Here is a 20,572-nt window from a genome sequence, read left to right as displayed (position 1 = left end):
AAAATTTGTTCAAAGAAATCACTCTGTACCAGTTTCGAGAGTGAAAATATACTCATAGTGTGTTACATAAAATAAAAAAATCTAAATTTTTATACGGTCCACCTGTTTTTTTAACTCCCAATTAGGAAGTTGTTGGCCTTTTTCCCCCCGAGGCCAACAAAAAGATTCCATGATTCTGAGTACAATATTCGCTGAGATGTTGGAATTTAGAATCAGAAAAAAGTTCCGAAAGAACGACATAAATAAATGAGGGGGGAACGTTGTCTGTGAGTTTAGGCTGTGTTTTCCCAACCATTCCTTGGTTTTTGAATTCAAATATCTCAGCTAAACGTGGAATTTTTTTTTTGTTGGCATCCGGGGAAGGAGGGCAACAACTTCACAATTGCAAGTTAGAGGACAGAGGAATCGTATAAGAATTTAGAGATTTTTATTTTATTTTATGACGCACTGTATTTTCACTCCCGAAACTTCAAAGTCTGATATAGGGGGCCATTCAAGTATTGCGTCATCATCGATGGGGGGGGGGGAGAGGGGGGTTTCCGATTTGCTGACAAAGGGGGGAGGGGGGTTTGGATAATGCTTACGTCATCAACCACCCTTTATGAAAATATGAGTTAGGATTCAGGGGGGCAGAGCTGATGACGAAATTTTGCTGACGGGGGGGGGGGAAGGATGAGCTGTAGACATTTTTTCCGAATTTATATTTGGTGTCCGATCTTTTATTGTGGGTCCTTTCAACATTCGTCCTTGGAAGAGCCGTCGTAGTACTAAGATGGGGCCATCTTCCTTTACTGGCTTGAGACCATGGGCAGAGATACGAGGGGGAGGGAGCAACATCAAAGGTGTGCGCGGATTATCTAATATATATGTGTGTGTGTGTGTGTATGTCCATTGACATCATCATCATCATCGTGCCCACGCACAGACCTCTCAGCAGGGCCGTCTTAAGACCATCATGGGGCCCCCGGGCCAAATGATTTTTCTGAGGCCCTACCAGGCAAATTTTCTAAAATCTTAACCAGATCCCATTTTTGTGAGGCCCCTTTTCTCTTGTGGGCCCCATGCCTTAAGACGGCACTGCCTCTCAGTCTATATCCGCCTATCCTTAAAAATATATCAATAAATAAGTAAGAACTATGTTCAATTATTCGATGATTAATGACAAAAACATGTGACTAGTTTATCGATAATAAATTATCACATTCCACTTTTTTTTAATTGTCAGAATCATAATCAATAGGTTCAGTCTGTCTTAACGGTCTTGTCGACACTGTTAATAGGACTGATCGGTTCAGACGAATCATTTAAGGATTATGAGAAATCGATGCACATCTCTCTCTCTCTGGCTTCATATCGATTTTTGGGAGCAATGAAAAATTAGAAACCGTTTCTTTAGACCTCGTTATTACACTCGGGTACGAGCAACGGATACGTGCAGAGACCCATCTTCTTGCTGAACACGGTAGCCGGTGGACAGTCGAATACGTAAACGGTGTAGCCCGACGCCACCTGTACGCAGTTGACGTATTTCTTGCAGGTTTTTGTGTGAGGACCGATACCGGGTTTCGTGCACATTTCCGAATCGTTATTTGGCTTCTGATCTTCTCCTTCGGGTTTCAACGTGGTCCTTGCAGGAGCCGTCGTAGTGAGGACGTCGTTGGTGCCGCCTCCGCCTCCTGGCCGGAGACCTTTCTTGATGGTATTGATCAACGGGTACTTGCCCCTGCTGCAGTTTCCTCGGAAGTCATCGGTTTCCATTGACCACACCATTGCGCCACCCAAGCTATATTTCTTGACAACATCGACCTGAAATTTCAAAGATTCATGTCATAAAGCTGTCAATTAAATTCGAAAGCATTGCTGTACCATGATTTAGTTTCGAGTAATTTGCTCATCAATGATAGCTGAAAGGAATCCGTAGGCGGGAAAGCTTAAATAAAATACTGAAGGGTGCTTCAAAAATTCTGTTTATCCCTTCAATCAAATGTTTCTAAATTCCATATTTTTTTTTATAGGCAATAAGGGCTGTAGAAATCTTAAGAGCATCCACTTTAATAGGACATAATTGACCTTGCATGACCTTGCACTTATCATAATACTGACCTTCAAAGCGATGCTTCTGACGTTGTCATATGATATCCACAGCTTGTCTCTAAAAGCGTATGGCACTTTCTGTTCTTCATCGAACACTACTTTCCAGCTGTTGTCAGACTTCAACATCTCACACAACTAAATTAAAGAAAATAAATTTCCCAAAAATAAAATTAGAGAGAACAAATGGCTCTGAAAGAAAATTAAACGGTATGAAACGAATGAATGGCCCAGAATGAAAATTAAAGAAACTGTAAATAGCTCGCAAAGGCCATGAATGGACTATAATTTTGAAATTACAGTTACTAGGGGTCGTTTAAGTACTACGTCAGCTAATTTTTAGGCATTTTTGACCCCTTCCCCCGTGTCAGAAAAATTTCGTCATCAACTCTGGCCCCCCTCTGAATCCTAACGCATTTTGGTAGGATCAGAGACGTACGCGGAAGGGGGGGGGCAGCCTCGCTTATATCTTATTATAATAAATTTCTATTAATTGTAATGCCATTTGAAGATCTCAAAATTTCTTTTTAAGAAATTCATTGTGCCTACCCTCTTAAGACATATACACTCATGTCCATAAATTAAGGATAATGCCAGCTCCAGCAATTAAAGGTTCAGAAACAAAACAAACGTTACTTATTCATAAAGCCCATTTATTAAACAAAAGATAAAGAACAAAAACGATGGTGTATGTATGATACCATTCATAAAAACTACGATTTTTGCTCCCTGGAGCAATTGTAAAAAATATCTCCTTTACAAAAACTTACTATTACACGGTTGGTATGATGGTTAATACATTGTATGTCTCCCATGCGATGAAATACAGTCCGTACAACGCCTAGGCATGCTGAGTATCAAATTATCGATCTGATCTTGGGGAAGATCACACCACTCAGCAAGCAATGCTCTCCGAAGTTCCGGTACACATGTAGGAGGTGGTTGACGGGCTGCAACTCGTCGGCCAAGCATGTCCCACACATGCTCTATCGGATTTAAGTCAGGTGAGAATGCTGGCAATTCCATACGGGTTATATCCTCAGATTCAAGGCATTCGTTTACGATGTTTGCTCGGTGAGGACGGGCGTTGTCATCCATAAACACAAATTCTGCGCCATGGCACCATGTTGTTACAGAATGATGTCCCGATAAATTTGGGCTTTCATGGTTCCGGTTTGAACATGCAGATCTGTTCTGGAACCCAGTATAATTCCACCCCAAACGAGCAATGCTGCACCACCGTAACGGTGTCGTTCAATGATGTTGTCTTGGTGGTAACGGGTACCTGGCGTTCTCCATATGAAAGTCCGACGTGAATCAGACTGCAAGCTAAACCTGGACTCGTCAGAAAACATCACACAAGCCCACTGTGACGATGTCCATTGTGACGTACTATCGGCATCATCTGGTGGCTTCCTGAAATTTGCATATCATTCTTGCAGATGTGTGTGATAATTCTATAGGTGAAATTTTTACTTTAAATTTCGATTTCCGTGTGATTCTGAATTATCCTTAATTTATGGACATGAGTGTATGATAAAACCTTGGCCCGCAGACCAAATGTTGCCCTGGGGTTATCTGATGTGGCCTGCCCCCCCCCCCCCAATTTTGTAAAAATTAACTAAGTGGCACATTTTCAGATCACTGAAGTGGGCCTGTGGCACATTCACACTCTAAAACTGCGCCACATGTCACTCAAGGGAACTATAAATGTGCCACTTATCGCTTGAGCGTTATGGAACTATGTTCCGGTAAGTGACCCGCAACATAGTTCCTTATGACTATATATATGACTCCGAAAGAATATTTAAGGGAATATATATATGACCCAGAAAGAATATTTAAGGGAATATATATATGACTCCGAAAGAATATTTAAGGGAATATATATATGACTCCGAAAGAATATTTAAGGGAATATATATATGACCCAGAAAGAATATTTAAGAGAATATATATATGACTCCGAAAGAATATTTAAGGGAATATATATATGACTCCGAAAGAAAATAATTAAAGAGAATAAATGGCTCGAAAGAAAATTAAAAATTAAATCGCTCAAAATAGCTAGAAAAGACATTTACAGCAAAAAAAAAAAAAAAAAAAAAAAAGCAAAAAACAGTATTTTATAATATTTCTAACCTCATTGTAACCTAAGTAACCAGACTCGTTCGTGTAAGGCCCGGCGAGTCCTTTTCCGGTAGCAGGAGAGCCAACTCCATTGCGATTTGCATCTTGCAATGCAAAAGTTCGGCCACAAAGTGGCATGCCAAGTACCAGCTTACGCGATGGTGTTCCGCCCTTTCTCCAGTATTTGATGGCGAATTCCTAAGAGAAAATTAAATGTCTGTCAACGAGAGAGGGATTATCTCTGCGATTTGAAATTTAAGCCAGGTTTTCCTAGAAGCAGGTTTCTACAGTGCGAGCAGCGTGAAAACTCCGATTGGTCAAAAAGAAAACCTGAATTTCAAGTTTTTAACCAATCAGCGTTTTCCCGCTGCACACGGCGCAGGTAACCTGCTCCTAGGAAAACCCGGCTTTACGACTGTTAACTTCGAAGATTAAGACACTCACCACATTTTTGCTGTCTCCAGAGTCTCGACGTCTTCCGACTAGAGGAGCGTTGTGACCCGTGACAGGATTCCAGGCTCCGTTGAAATCGTATGCCATAAGGTTGATGAAATCCAAGTACCTGAGAAGAAAAAAATGTAGATCATGGACAATGTTGGCACTTTTGAAGGCATGGATCCACCCTATCGTCTCCCAAAGAACCTGCAAGCCGAAAATAATGATCCTGTTCTCGTAAAATACGGAACTCAGAAGCGTATTTACAGGAAGGAGGGAGGGGGGACTTATCGGACTATAGCCCAGGGAGATATGTTCTTGGGGGGGGAGGGCAAATTCGAGGAGTGGGTGCTAAAAAAAATGAGTAAACTGGAAAAAGGACGGTAAAATTTACATATTGCCCACGGCAGTAAAATCAGAAATCCTCTGCTGCCTAGAGAGCTAGGGACTGGGACAGTAAGTGATCTAATGGGTGACTTAGAGAGTGTGTAACCATGGGAGTGACTCAGAGTGTGCGTAAGCATGGTAGTGACCGGGAGAGTGCGTAAGCATGGTAGTGACCTTGAGAGTGTGTAAGTATGGGAGTGACCTTGAGAGTGTGTAAGTATGGGAGTGACCTGGAGTGTGCGGCAGCATGGTAGTGACCTGGAGAGTGCGTAAACATGGTAGTACCCTGGAGAGTGCGTAAGCATGGTAGTGACCTGGAGAGTGCGTTAGCATGGTAGTGACCCGGAGAGTGTGTAAGCTTGGGAGTGACCTACAGAGTAGCAAAAGACCTGGTGAGTCTGTGGCCAGTGGAGTGAACAAGAAAGTATGCAACCATGTGAGTGGCCTAGAGAGCGTGTGAGCATGAGTGATAAAAGAAACGACCTAGAGAGCGTGTGAGCATAGGGGTGATCAAAAAAGTGACCAAGAGAGCGAGGAATTAGTTCAGTAAGCATTCAAAAACGGCAACCAAAAAAGTTTGTGAGCATGTGAGTATCAAACGAGTGACCTAGAGAGTATGCACAAACATGGGAATGACCAAAACAGTGGTCTAGAGAGCGAAAGACCATATCAGTGAGCGAACAACTGAGTGACCAAGAAAGTGTGCAAGCATGTGAGTGGAATAGAGAGCGCGTGACCATGAAGGTGACCAAGAAGTGACCTAGAAAGCATAGGACCATGGGAGTGACCAAAAAGTGACCTAGAGAGCATAGGACCAAATTAGTGAGTGGCCAAAAGAGTATTAAGAAAGTGTGTGAGCATGGAAGTGATGATCAATGCGAGAGCACGAGGTTCCCTCATATAAAAATGTATATTTTTTATTTTGTTACATATTGTATTTTCTTTCTCAAAACTGGTACAGTGAACTCTTTTGAGCATTTTTGTAATCATACCTCCACGACGGTCAGTTTATGAGATAAACGACGCATTAGCACTTATTTATTTTATTTTATTTATTTATTTATTCATTATTGAATTATTTCCTTCATTTATTCTAGAATTATTTTTCCTTCATTTATTCTAGAATTATTTCTCTCATTTATTTTAGAATTATTTCTTTAATTTATTCTAGAATGGTTTTTTTTGTTATTTATTCTAGAATTATTTCCTTCATTTATTCTAGAATTATTTTTCTTTCATTTATTCTAGAATTATTTCTATCATTTATTTTAGAATTATTTCTTTAATTTATTCTAGAATTGTTTTTTTGTCATTTATTTTGGAATTATTTTTCTTTCATTTATTCTAGAATTATTTCTATCATTTATTTTAGAATTATTTCTTTAATTTATTCTAGAATTGTTTTTTTGTCATTTATTTTGGAATTATTTCCTTCATTTATTCTAGAATTATTTTTCTTTCATTTATTTTAGAATTATTTCTTTCATTTATTCTAGAATTATTTCTCTCATTTATTTTAGAATTATTTCTTTAATTTATTCTAGAATTATTTCCTTCATTTATTCTAGAATTATATCTTTCATTTATTCTAGAATTGTTTTTTTGTCATTTATTTTGGAATTATTTCCTTCATTTATTCTAGAATTATTTTTCTTTCATTTATTTTAGAATTATTTCTTTCATTTATTCTATAATTATTTCTCTCATTTATTTTAGAATTATTTCTTTAATTTATTCTAGAATTGTTTTTTTGTCATTTATTCTAGAATTATTTCCTTCATTTATTCTAGAATTATTTCCTTCATTTATTCTAGAATTATTTCCTTCATTTATTCTAGAATTATTTCCTTCATTTATTCTATAATTATTTCCTTCATTTATTCTATAATTATTTTTCTTTCATTTATTTTGGAATTATTTCCTTCATTTATTCTAGAATTATTTCCTTCATTTATTTTAGATTTCTTCCATTTATTCTAGAATTATTTTTCTTTCATTTATTTTGGAATTATTTCCTTCATTTATTCTAGAATTATTTCCTTCATTTATTTTAGATTTCTTCCATTTATTCTAGAATTATTTTTCTTTCATTTATTTTAGATTTCTTCCATTTATTCTAGAATTATTTTTCTTTCATTTATTTTAGATTTCTTCCATTTATTCTAGAATTATTTTTCTTTCATTTATTTTGGAATTATTTCCTTCATTTATTCTAGAATTATTTCCTTCATTTATTTTAGAATTATTTCCTTCATTTATTTTAGATTTCTTCCATTTATTCTAGAATTATTTTCTTTCATTTATTTTATAGAATTATTTCCTTCATTTATTTTAGATTTCTTCCATTTATTCTAGAATTATTTTCTTTCATTTATTTTATAGAATTATTTCCTTCATTTATTCTAGAATTATTTCTTTCATCAAACGCCGAAATTATTTTTCATCAAACGGCGAAATTATTTCTTTCGTTAGTTCTAGAATTAATAGTTTTCAATCTTTTCAACTATTTTCTAAAAAGCATCAGCTGGCCACGACAAAAAGTTCTGCGAGTCAAATGTGGCCCGCGGGCCATACGTTGAAGACCCCTGGTGTAGCGCATTGTGCGATTTAGTATACTTTTTCCATCGCTCTATCTTCATCCATTTAAAAGTTGTAACCTCTCAAAGACCTCGTATACAGTGACATATGCGCAGCCTCTTTTACAACCGTTATCTACCTCTAAGAAACACTTTGGGATGCCCGGGAGCAAGAAGGATAAATATTTGAGAGAAATAAAGAACATGGGAAATTTTTCACATAATCTTGAATAACTCGTGAAATATCGCAGATAAAATCATGAAAGTAACGTAGTGGTATATCCACTACCTGGTGGAGTTGGTAATCTATAACGTAGTTGGCGAATACGCACCAACTGATAAGGATGGTTAGAACACCTGGTGGAAAATTTAGGTACTTCTTATACTGATAAACAGGACCGCTCTTACCAGTACCAATGCAATAGCAGGACCACTTTAGTGCCGATTTTTTTTCTTCTGTGAGAAGTGGGGGGGGGGGGGAATCAAATATTCAGAGAATGAAAATCAGGAAAATTCGAAATAAATGCAAGAAATAATTTCAGAATCGGTTAAAATTCAGAATTGTCGGAATTGGGAAAGTTCAGAATTTCAGAATCGATAAAAATTTAGAATTCATTAAAAAAAAACGATTCCAGACATTTTAGAGAAATTCTCTAATTTACGAAAGGAGTAATTCTAGAATTATTTTTTTCTCGATGAAAATGCAGGATTTCAGAATTGATGAAAATGCAGATTTACAGAATTGATGAAAATGCAGATTTACAGAATTGATGAAAATGCAGATTTACAGAATTGATGAAAATGCAGATTTACAGAATTGATGAAAATGCAGATTTACAGAATTGATGAAAATGCAGATTTACAGAATTGATGAAAATGCAGATTTACAGAATTGATGAAAATGCAGATTTACAGAATTGATGAAAATGCAGATTTACAGAATTGATGAAAATGCAGATTTACAGAATTGATGAAAATGCAGATTTACAGAATTGATGAAAATGCAGATTTACAGAATTGATGAAAATGCAGATTTACAGAATTGATGAAAATGCAGATTTACAGAATTGATGAAAATGCAAATTTACAGAATTGATGAAAATGCAGATTTACAGAATTGATGAAAATGCAGATTTACAGAATTGATGAAAATGCAGATTTACAGAATTGATGAAAATGCAGATTTACAGAATTGATGAAAATGCAAATTTACAGAATTGATGAAAATGCAGATTTACAGAATTGATAAAAATTGAGATTTACAGAATTGATGAAAATGCAGAATTCCAGAATTGATGAAAATGCAAATTTACAGAATTGATGAAAATGCAAATTTACAGAATTGATGAAAATGCAGAATTTGTGAAAGAAATTATTGTTACCGTAAATGGTGGGGGGCCAAAACGTGAGACCCGGTGTGACCCCACCCCGTAAGAGCGGCTCTGCTAATAAACCCACCGCCTTCTGCCGGGTTTTATCATCATACTAGTTTTACTCCTACTAAGTTGCCCTGGATCCATAATATCAAAATATCAAGAGACATTAATTGATTAATATATTAATTAATCAATATAAGAAGTTCTACAAACTTGTTCATTCCTGGGATGTCGTAGGCCGTATCGATCGTGCTTTTTCCAGCTGAAACTGCGGCGGTAAGAAGTAGGCCCTGTGGCTTGAAAGCTTCCTTCAGATCCTTCAATTGTTCAATGAATGGTTAATGTAACAGTTCATAACACTAATAGCTATTAACACATAAAATAATACACAGCATAAAATTTTTGATAAATTTGAGTTATTTATTTAATTGTAGCAACCTGATAACTTGTCTGCTATTAATTGCTCGAAAACATTTCAAAATAATAAAGTTAATTTTTTTAAGTTTAATTTAAAAAATCAAATTTTTCAAATTAAGTAAATTTAATTTTTTAAAAACTTAATTTTCGAAGAAAATATGAGAAACATCAAATTCTTAGATAAGTTTTTCAATTGATAAAAAAATTAAAACGCATATTTTAGATGATTGAAGTGCTGAAAAAAAATTGAAAGTTATATGTAAAAAACTTAACATGAATTTAAAATGAAAATTTGTGAGAGAAATAATTTTTTTGAAAGCTTTCAAATTAATCAAAATCAGAAAATTCGCAATTTTACTAATTTTCACGAATTTGAACGATTAATTAGTTAATTAATTAAGATTTTAATTAGCATCAGGATTGTTGTGATTAATAAATGACAAGTTTCCAAATTTATGAAAATTAGAGAAATCACATTTTTACTAATATTCATGAAAGTTACTAAATGTCAGCTTTTACCGAAGTGCTTGGTAAAAGTCCGTTTTCAAGCTTATTTCGGGCTTTTAACGACTCGACTTGGTTCACCACTCTTCGGGCTTTTACCGTAACATATATACACTGAAGAGATAAAAAAACTGGTGCACCTGCCGAATATCGTGTAGGGCCCCCGCGAGCCCGCAGAAGTGCCGCAACACGACGTGGCATGGACTCGACTAATGTCTGAAGTAGTGCTGGAGGTAATTGACACCATGAATCCTGCAGGGCTGTCCATAAATCCGTAGGAGTAAGAGGGGGGTGGAGATCTCTTCTGAACAGCACGTTGCAAGGCATCCCAGATCTGTTCAATAATGTTCATGTCTGGGGATTTAGGTGGCCAGCGGAAGTGTCTAAAGTCAGAAGAGTGTTCCTGGAGCCACTTTGTAGCAATTCTAGCAATTCTGGACGTGTGGGGTGTCGCATTGTCCTGCTGAAATTGTTCAAGTCCGTCGGAATGCACAATGGACATGAATGGGTGCAGGTGATCAGACAGGATGCTTACGTACCTGTCACCTGTCAGAGTCGTATCTAGACGTATCAGGGGTCCCATATCACGCTAACTGCACACGCCCCATACCATCACAGAGCCTCCACCAGCTTGAACAGTCCCCTGTTGACATGTAGGGGCCATGGATTCATGAGGTTGTCTCCATACCCGTACATGTCCATCAGATCGAAGCAATTGGAACCGAGACTCGTCAGACCAGGCAACGTGTTTCCAGTCCTCAACAGTCCAATGTCGGTGTTGTCGGGCCCAGGCGACGCGTAAAGCTTTGTGTCGTGCAGTCATCAAGGGTACACGAGTGGGCCTTCGGCTCCGAAAGCCCATATCGATGATGTTTCGTTGAATGGTTCGCACGCTCACACTCGTTGATGGCCCAGCATTGAAATCTGCAGCAATTTGCGGAAAGGTTGCACGTCTGTCACGTTTAATGATTCTCGTCAGTCGTCGTTGGTCCCGTTCTTGCATGATCTTTTTCCGGCCGCAGCGATGTCGTAGATTTAATTTTTTACCGGATTCCCGATATTCACGGTACACTCGTGAAATGGTCGTACGTGAAAATCCCAATTTCATCGCTACCTCGCGGATGCTATGTCCCATCTCTCGTGCGCCGACTATAACACCACGTTCAAACTCACTTAAATCTCGATAACCTGCCATTGTAGCAGCAGTAACCGATCTAACAACTAAACCAGACACTTGTTGTGTTATATAGGCGTTGCCGACCGCAGCGCCGTACTCTGATTGGTTCCATATCTCTTTATTTGCATACGCATGCCTGTACCAGTTTTTTTGGCTCTTCAGTTTATAAAAAAAATAAAGGAAATCTACATAGGAGTGTTTCTCAACCTATGGTCCGTGACGATGGAATAGATGGTAGAATTATTAACCCGTTGCAGGTGACATTACAGTCCATCTCAAAAGTTCAGACAACCCACTTATCTTAAAATAACAAGAAAACTACGGCGAGTAAAATTAGCACCTTTTCATGGATAATACCTGAAGCATTTCTACATCTGTAGAAAAAAAAAATTTTTACGAAAGTTCATTTTGAATATTTATAACATCGAAAAAATACGAAAAAAGTTTTTGTATTTTCTCAGTACAATCTCAATAGAGATTAAAGAAAATTCAGATTTACAAAAATTGAAGGACAATGAATGAACATATTTCATTTAGGAAAAATCACGGTAAACTGGGATCTTAAATAATAATGCGTAAAAAATACGGGACATGGCCCTCAAAAAACATTGTCAAAAGTACGCCCAATCACACACCGATCGTAATTAAAATTGCGGAAAAGACCTTAAAACTGATGAATAAGTGAGATGAATATTTATAATTTCTGCCATTATAATCATAATGTCATTTATAATATGAAAACGCTTTGTGTATATTATACGACTTTAGTAATTATTGTAAAATTCAAACAAGTATCGTTGAAAAAAAAGGGGCAAATGTATACAAAAAATCGGAACAGTACGAAAAGTACAGGTATGTCCCGTAATACGGGACAACAGAAGGTCCGTCAAATAGTTTCAGGCATTTTACTGGTCCTTGTTTTCAGAAAGGTTGAGGAACACTGCTATATAAGAAACATAGGCTGTTTGAAGTTATAAGAATTGTAAAACAAGCAGAAAAAATTGGGTTTTTTTTTGAATGAATTCAATGGCAAACTATATTTTTTAGAAGTTTATGAAGTCTAAATAGGTAAAATCAGCACCTTCAACAGCATCACAAAGTTGGCCTTATCGGCAGGTGATCCACCTCTATTAGCAGGATACGCCCAATCGACGCCTAGTCCATCGAAGCCATGTTTCCTCAAGTACTTCACGCAGCTCGAGACGAACGTTTTCCTCGACCGAGAGCTGGCGGTCATGTTGGAATACTTGACGGAACCTTCGTTCCAACCCCCGATGGCCAACAGCAACTTCAAGTTCGGATTCTTTTTCTTGAGACCAACAAATCTTTTATACCCACCTACACGAAATACAAATACAAACGCAAACAAAAAGGCCAGCCACGACATGCGAAATACCCAACGAGGTGGGTGAAAGAAGATGCTCGTAAAACATATGTGGATGTCGAATATAACTAAAATACAGCAACCCAATATAAAAGCATTATGTCACCTAACAATTAATGATAGTTAATATTTTTCATGGGCAAATGGGCATTATGTTTCCATGAAAAATATGGATAGGTTCCCGATTCACCCTAATATGATGTTTATCGTACTTTTATTTTCAAACATGTCAATTATGTTAGAATTCCCGACCCCCCTAAAGCAAGATATTCCACTTATTAACAACCCTATTAGAGAAAAACTCCCTGCGATACCATACAACCTGGAATTGTTCCCTTGTCGAAGCAGTTAATTGACGATGACCCATGGTCCATCCCGTTGAACATTTTAAACACTTCGATGATATCCCTCCCTACAGCCGCGTGCGTTCTTCCACTGTGTAAACATATTCAAGAAATCAAGTTTGTCTTCACAGCTCAAGCCTCGAGGGCCAACATGAGCATGCGTAGCTCTTCTGTGCACCCCCTCAATCAAATCCATGTCTCTCTGCAGGTATGGTTTCGAAAACCTTACGGCATGCTTCAGTCCAGGAAACGCCTCAGAAATACGGAAGAATGACTTTAGGAAAACACGAAGAGAACTTTTTCAGAATGAAACTGGGCATTCTGTTTGATTTTTCGACCACTGCTGAGGAATGTTCAGAAATGCTATATACCATCTAAGCCGTTCGATAGTGAGAATTCCCAAATCGCTGACCCTAATTGCATCCGGGTAGTAGACCATTCAGCTCGTGAGTGAAACGTGGGTTGTTTATTGTATATGTTATTATTAAACGTATGTTTGTTTTTGGTAATCAGGCTTTAATCAACTTTGACTCGCAGTAGCTCTATTTTTCCCGCCATTGGCAATTTTCCAGCAATTATGCGATATAGTTGGCTACTTTTCTTACCTTCCCAATTTTTTTGCAGCAATTGGCCATGTCCCGTATGGATCCCGGTTTCCCGTATTTTTATGAGCAAAACATGGTAAGAGTCTTTCATTGCTGATACTTTTCGCTCGGAAAACCTTTCAGGGGGATTGAATGTTGGAACCTTTCGGAAAACCTTTCAAGGGCCGGTTGGCGGGACACTTGGTCTGCGGACCGTGGGATTTGATTCCCTGTCCTACTCATTTCTAATGAGATCGGCCATACATAGAACAAACCCCCTCCCCTCCAAGAGGGAAGCTCACTGAACTTTGGTTCAGGGAAGGTCCAGAGATCAATGGGTTGTTTTTTTTTTGAAATTTTCCATCACTAGAAATTAACTTTAAAAAAATCAGCTCAATAAGCAGAAAGGGTCACGTTCCTGTATGAGGAGTTGGGGCCCTGAATATTGCGGGGCCATGAGAAGAAAATATTGTCCAAAGGGCGAAAAATATTGTCCTTGGCCCATGGGCGAAAATGGTCAAGCAAAACTGTTCTAACTTACTGTATGTATTTAAGTTTTACATTAGTATCGACTATATAGGTTAGAAAAACTCGGATATATCAATGAGCACACAAACACTTACCTAGGCCGTTGTTCTGTTTGAGGTCGAGATAAGGGTCGTAGGCGGCTATTTCATTGTTCGGTGCCAGCTTGGCGAAGGCGTACACCACGTGAGTACACAGGAAAGGATCGATGTCTTCTATGACGAATTTACCAGCTCCGTCGCGATAATTTGCCCAAGTTGCGACGTAGCATACGATCTTGGACGGAGAGCTGGCGAATTCTAGAGACGTTCCTGAAAAATGAAAATACAGTACAACGCAGCCATTTCCGAATTAATACAATGACACCACTGTAGGATGGATGGATGGATGTGCATTTTCGATGAAAGTGAGGTGAGTTTTCGTTGGCGAAGCTAGATGCGTTTTTTTTGGTCACTTCTCAGCGGTTTACGGAAATTTCGCCTCTGACATTTCGTCCCCTGACACTCCGCCCCGGCCTTTTCACCTGCTCTGACCGTGTGAGTGGCGAAGTGAGTGGTGAGTGACCAAGTAAATGACTGTATGAGTGGATGAGTGATCGTATGAGTGAAAAAGTGAGTGGGTGGGTGATTGTATAAGTGAGTGGGTGGGTGATTGTATAAGTGAGTGGGTGGGTGATTGTATAAGTGAGTGGGTGGGTGATTGTATAAGTGAGTGGGTGGGTGATTGTATAAGTGAGTGGGTGGGTGATTGTATAAGTGAGTGACAGAAGGCGACCGTATGAGAGACCAAGTGAATGTGGTCACTCATACGGTCACTCATATGCTCACTCATGCGATCACTCACTTGATCACTCATGCGATCACTCACTTGATCACTCAAGCGATCACTCACTTGATCACTCACTTGATCACTCATATGGTCATTCACTCACCCCCATACAGTCACTCACATTCACTTACTCATACGGGCATGCATACTGTCAATCACTTGGTCACTCACCTACTTAGAACTGGTCATTCATACAATCTCCCAATCACTTGGTCACTCACACAGTCAGTCACATAATTGGTCACTCATTCGGTCATGGCAGATGAAATGTCAGGGGCGAAATTTCCGAGGGTGAAATGCATCGGGAACGAAACATTGGGGGGGGGGGCGAAATTTCCGGATCTCCCACACAGTGTGTGCTAATTAGAACCGAATGGAAATGGTGGCCGCAGGTACATTGGGGGTACTGGTTGAAGATCAAAGATCTAACCTCGGCATTTCTGTGAATAGATTGGACGCTGATGGTTAAGCATTTGTGTCTGTTCCTAAGTGGCCGTGGTTCCTTCGCTGCCTACCTTGAAAGATTCAACATTGTTCCAACGACAGAGATGTGCATGCGGGGAGGTGGGGGAGCAGCTTGCCCCAATACCAAGCAGTTCCAATCCCCCCGGCCGGCTGAAACCATGTACACACAATGGCTGAGCTACATACTGCACAGGGAGAGCTCGATGGTAATTCGAAATCAACGAAAAAAAGAAATAATTCCAGAATCGATAAAATTTATTATTAATGCAAAAATTATTCCAGGACTGTTAATAATCACAGAATTAAAGAAAATACTAATTTAATAATTGGTGAAAGCCTTCAATAGTTTTTGCCCCCCCCCCCCCGGTGTTTGATTCGAGTCCCCTCTGGCTCATAACTGGAAACAAAAAATGGGCGTCACTCGGGGGCTGCAGCGACCGCATCTGTCAAACACCTTCAAGGGTGGCTCTTACGGGAAGTATCCATTATAGGGAATTAATGGAAATCACACTGTATTACGTCCCAATCAGTGCCGTATAAACGCATGGGCCCTCACGGGCGGAAGAGGGGGAGGGGCTGCAAGAGAAGACTGAAGAAGTAGTTGAATTTTTCGAGAATATTCCAGGTAGACCTTAGAAACATCATTTGGCCCGGGGGCCTATGATGCTCTTAAGACGGCCCTGGTCCAATCACAATGGAGCCTCCATAACGGGCATTCCCCTTTCGCGGACACTTCTCGTATGCGGACACTTTTGAAGTACTGTATGTGAAACAGGACGTCAATATATTTCTCGGTATACATGGTGTCCTGTAAGTCCTGATTCGGCTTTTATCTCAACAACCGTTCGTCGTAGAGGTATGGTTTCCAATTTGAAAAATGCTCAAAATGTGCTTAGAAATCCCCACGTATCAGTTTTGAGAAGGAAAATACAGTGTGTCACAGAAAAAAAAAATCTATTTTTATTCACCCCCCACCCCGTTTTTTAACTTTCAATAACAAAGGGGTGTCTCCTGTCTCTTCTGAGCTATTTTTTAACTGCAATATTTGCTGGGACATTTGAATTCGAAAACCATAACGAGCTTTTTTTGTTAGTTAATATGTTGTTCTCTCCCAATTTTTTTTCTCAGATTTTTGAAATCAAATACCCGTATCTCAGCGAATATTGCATTTGGAAAAGCGTAATTTCTTTTGGTGGGACCCAGAAGAGATAGGGACAATAACTTTCTAATTGGAAGTTAGAGGGCGGGTGGAGGGGCGTAAAAAAAGTTATATTTTTAATACATTATTTTGCGACACACTATATTTTCACCTTCAAAAATTGATGCAAGGCGAATTCTGAACACGTTTTGAGCATTGTTTAAACTGAAATAATACCTCTACGATTAACGGTTATTGAGATAAAGGCCGAATTAGGTCTTACAGGACACCCTGTATAAATGAAAACGGACGCTCCAAGTTAGCGGACGAAAATTTTGGTTCCATTCCGTCCGTTATGGAGAGGTTCAGCTGTATAACATGTAATTTCTTAATTACATTTAAAGAAATATTTGCATACTCACCTTCAACGGAGAATACCACGACGAGTATACAAGTGAACAGGAGAACAGACTTCATGGTCGAGAGTCCGAGACACTCTTTTGAGAAAAAGAGTAGAAGATTTAAAGGATCACGTACCTCTTAACATGGGGAGAAAGTTAAAATGTACTTAAAATTACTATTTAACCACTGATTTATTCGAATTTTTTTTTACATATTTTTGATTAAATATTCTATCCTTTGTTGGTATAAAATTTTACATATCTCTAATACTTCACTTTTTGAAAATTTTCTAAAGAACACGTTAAAAACAGCTTGCGTGCATGATAAAATGACATGACATCAATGTAACCAAACAATATTGAAATTAAAGTGAAGAAAATGGTTCATTTTTCATAAAATGATTTCAAAGATTGAAATTGCATTATCTCATTCTTATTAAAAATTAAATTAAAAAATTAAATTTTCAAAAATTCAAAAAAATATTTCTTTTGTGAATTAAATATTTATGAATGGATCTAAAATCTTTGAGTTCATTTTATGAAATGAACCGTTTTCTCCATTTTAATTTCAATATTGTTTGGGTACATTCATGTCATGTCATTTTATCATGCGCGCAGAGCTGTTTTAATGTATTTTTTTAAATTTAAAAAAAAATTAAGTATTAAAGATATGTAAAATTTTCTACCAGCAAAGGATAGCATATTTAATCAAAAATATGTGAAAAAAATTTCTAATAAATCAATGGTTAAATAATATTTTTAATTATATTTTAACTTTTCCCTTATGTTATGAGCTATGTGACGTCTTAAAAAAGATTTTTATTAATAATTATTTAATACACATAAATTCTAAATTGAAATATTTAAGAAAATGTGAAATGAACAGAAAAAATTGGTTTGAATTTAATAAGAAGTTAAATTTGTATTATTTAAAAAATTAAATTTAACGAGTTAGAAAGGACTAAATTTGTAGAATTTTTTTTAAAATATAAATTTCACATGAATTTTTTCAAAAATAAATCTGATAAAAATTTTAAATCGATGTTTGCAAAAAAAAAAAAAAAAAAAAAAAATTAGGCAAACAAGGTGTAGCTAAAAAATTTGAGGGAAAATTTAAAAATAATTGAATAGTTTTTGTTTATGAAACTTTAAAAATAGCAATTATTTAAAGGCAAATAATTATTTAAAGGCAAATAATTTTTCAAAGGAAACGATAAATTTTAAAAATACTTGAGAAAATTCCAATTTTTTTCAGGAAAAAAAAACTAAGAAAATTTTCATGAAGAATTCGAATTAATTCAAGAGAAAGTTATGAAAAATTCGAATTTATTGAAGAGAGAATTATGAAAAATTCTAATTAATTCAAGAGAAAATTATAAAAATTTGGAATTCATCGAAGAGAAAATTACAAAAAAATATTCGAAATAATTCAAGGGAAAATTGTAAAAAATTGGAATTAATTCGAGAAAAAATTGTAAAAATTCGAATTAATTCGAGAGAAATTTATGAAAAATTCGAATCAATTTTAATTAAATTTATTCTCACCCAAGAATATTAATAAACGTCTAGCGTATCAGAGACCGAAAATTTGAAATTGAGTGGAAAACTGCCAATTTCTTCGATAGTAAATGGATTCAAATACCAAGTGAAAATTTTATCTCATTTACCAATACAAAGATATTAATTAAGAAATTGAGAGATTAAGTGAAATACAAAATTATTAATTTCTTTAGCAACATTCAAACGAATCGAAGATTGCCCATAATCCCTTAATTTCACTAATTTAAAATTATAAAAAAAAACCATAATTATCGATAAAAGATAATTAATAGGTATCGAAATTCATGGCTTTTGAAAAAATTTGAATAACTAAATTTGAGATATGAAACGTACCGTTCATGTGTTGTTTGACGAAAACAACAGATAAAAGCGTTGATGTATTTCTTATAAAGAAATTTATTTGTTATTTATTTATGAAAAGGAAACTAATTTACAGTAAGTAAAATATTTTATGAAGAAAAACAATAGGGAAAAAAATTTAAGTAAACTATTTATTATACTAATAAAAGTAATGTAAATTTTCGGTAAAAAAAAAAATCCAATCTCAACACCTGATGATAACGCGCAATGTGTTAACACGTCCTATGCCAACTATTTCTCATTAATTGTAATGATGCAACACATGTTGAGTGAGGAAACAATGTGCAGCGGTAATGGGTAACAATGGGGAGTCGTCAATCTATTTTTTATAATCAAGATTGTTTCTTAATTATGGTCCAATTGACGTGCACGAATTATCATCGGCTGTTAAACTGTGCGGGAGAAAAATTGGTGTGATTATGCTGCTTTAATTGCTGTAATATATAGCAGTGTTTCTCTTAACCTTTTTTGTACATGCTCCGCCCCCATATCTTATTCAGCGCCCCTCTCCATCATCTTACCAGCGAGATAATTTCTGATCACTGTATTTCGCTCATTTATAGCAGGGTGGCATGTGGCCAGAAATAGAAGAAATGAAAGAAATAATTCCATAATTGATGAAAATTCAGAATCAATGAAAGAAATAATTGCATAATTGATGAAAATTCAGAATCAATGAAAGAAATAATTGCATAATTGATGAAAATTCAGAATCAATGAGAGAAATAATTCCAGAATTGATAAAACAAATAATTCCAGAATGAAAGGAATAACTCCATCATTAATGAAAAAAAATAACTCCAGAATTGATGAAAAAAAATAACTCCAGAATTGATGAAAGAAATAATTCCAGAATTGAGATGAAACAAATAATTACTGAATTGAAGACAACTCAGAGAGAGAGAATTAATGAAAGAAGTTATTTTTAAAATTTTTGAAACCAATAATTTCAGAATTTTTGACAAAAATAACATAAATCAATGAGAGAATAATCAATAAAAGAATAATTGCATAAGTAATGAAAGAAATGATTTTTCAAGATATCGATAAATATAATTAACGAATCATTTCACGTGCGATTTCAAATAAAAGAAAAGATCTCAGAATAAATTAATTTAATCAGTAATTAATCAAAAACTTTTCAGTGAAAAAAATTGTTTAAGAACTAATAAAAATTGATAATTAATAAAAAGAAATAGTTTCAGAAGTTCCAGTTTAACTCGGGACCCCCATTGGCACCTTCTGTTAAGATGTCACTAAATTACATGAGTTGGTGGCCCGCGGGATTCGTTGGAAGTCTCAATTTGTGGCTCACCGTATCTGAAAAGTTGAAGACTTCTAATTTATAGTAAACAAAATTAAAATTTTTTCATAAATCAGCTTTGTCTCTGCATCCCTCCCCTTTCCCCCCCTTAAGCTGGAGTTCAGTGAGGGTTCTGTGATACGCAGTCTCAACATCATGGGGCTCACACAGGCAAAGTGGTGTTTCGCCCCCCCCCCTCAGAATTTTCTGGAAGCCCATCAACAGCTAATATAAATTGCATGTTTGCATATTCAATCTGAAAAATCATAGCACTAGATGTGATCATGTAGCTCTCCTATGGTCCTGAGGACCCCCACGGTTGGCTGTCTCAACCAGCAACATGGGTTCCCCCCTCAGGCAAAATGATAGTTTGTAGCCTCCCCTCCTTCGGGCTGGAAATACCACCAAACCAAATTAAATTCCCTCTATCTCATAAAAAATCACAATACAGTTGAATCCCGTTATAACGAACGCCAAGAGACTGGAGGAATAACTTCGTTAAAACGAAATTTCGTTACAAAGGTATTCCAGGTTGCCTAGCATTATTCCTATGTGAAGTTATTATTTGGGAGATTAGAGAAGTGTTC

The 20,572-nt window shown here is 36.6% G+C and overlaps 1 protein-coding gene across 1 annotated transcript; it reads right to left on the bottom strand.

Annotated features, from left to right (window-relative positions):
- Window positions 1-1,176: 1,176 nt before the first annotated feature.
- Window positions 1,177-18,686, bottom strand: LOC149069185 (chitinase-3-like protein 2). The gene is made up of 9 exons (XM_089250917.1): window positions 18,656-18,686; window positions 16,784-16,858; window positions 14,029-14,241; window positions 12,175-12,431; window positions 9,209-9,312; window positions 4,666-4,783; window positions 4,234-4,419; window positions 2,104-2,229; window positions 1,177-1,806 (listed from the first exon to the last, which is right to left on the bottom strand). The coding sequence occupies exons 1-9, from the start codon at window positions 18,660-18,662 to the stop codon at window positions 1,393-1,395; spliced, it is 1,500 nt and encodes a 499-aa protein (XP_089107043.1). The 5' UTR covers window positions 18,663-18,686; the 3' UTR covers window positions 1,177-1,392.
- Between the last annotated feature and the right edge of the window lie 1,886 nt (window positions 18,687-20,572).

Source organism: Pholcus phalangioides, unplaced genomic scaffold, assembly GCF_987345545.1.
Source record: "Pholcus phalangioides strain wild (caught in Gottingen) unplaced genomic scaffold, Ppha-v1.0 ptg000024l_1, whole genome shotgun sequence".
In the NCBI taxonomy this organism is placed as follows: Eukaryota; Metazoa; Arthropoda; class Arachnida; order Araneae; family Pholcidae; genus Pholcus; species Pholcus phalangioides.
Note: the sequence above shows the minus strand (reverse complement) of the source record. Positions and strands in the feature narration are given on the sequence as shown.

Excerpts from the sequence above, each read along its gene's own strand:
- LOC149069185 (XM_089250917.1), bottom strand. Across the intron at positions 4,420-4,665 it reads CTGGAGACAGCAAAAATGTG|GAATTCGCCATCAAATACTG; the intron begins GTGAGTGTCTTA and ends ATTTTCTCTTAG. Across the intron at positions 1,807-2,103 it reads TCAGAAGCATCGCTTTGAAG|GTCGATGTTGTCAAGAAATA; the intron begins GTCAGTATTATG and ends TTGAAATTTCAG.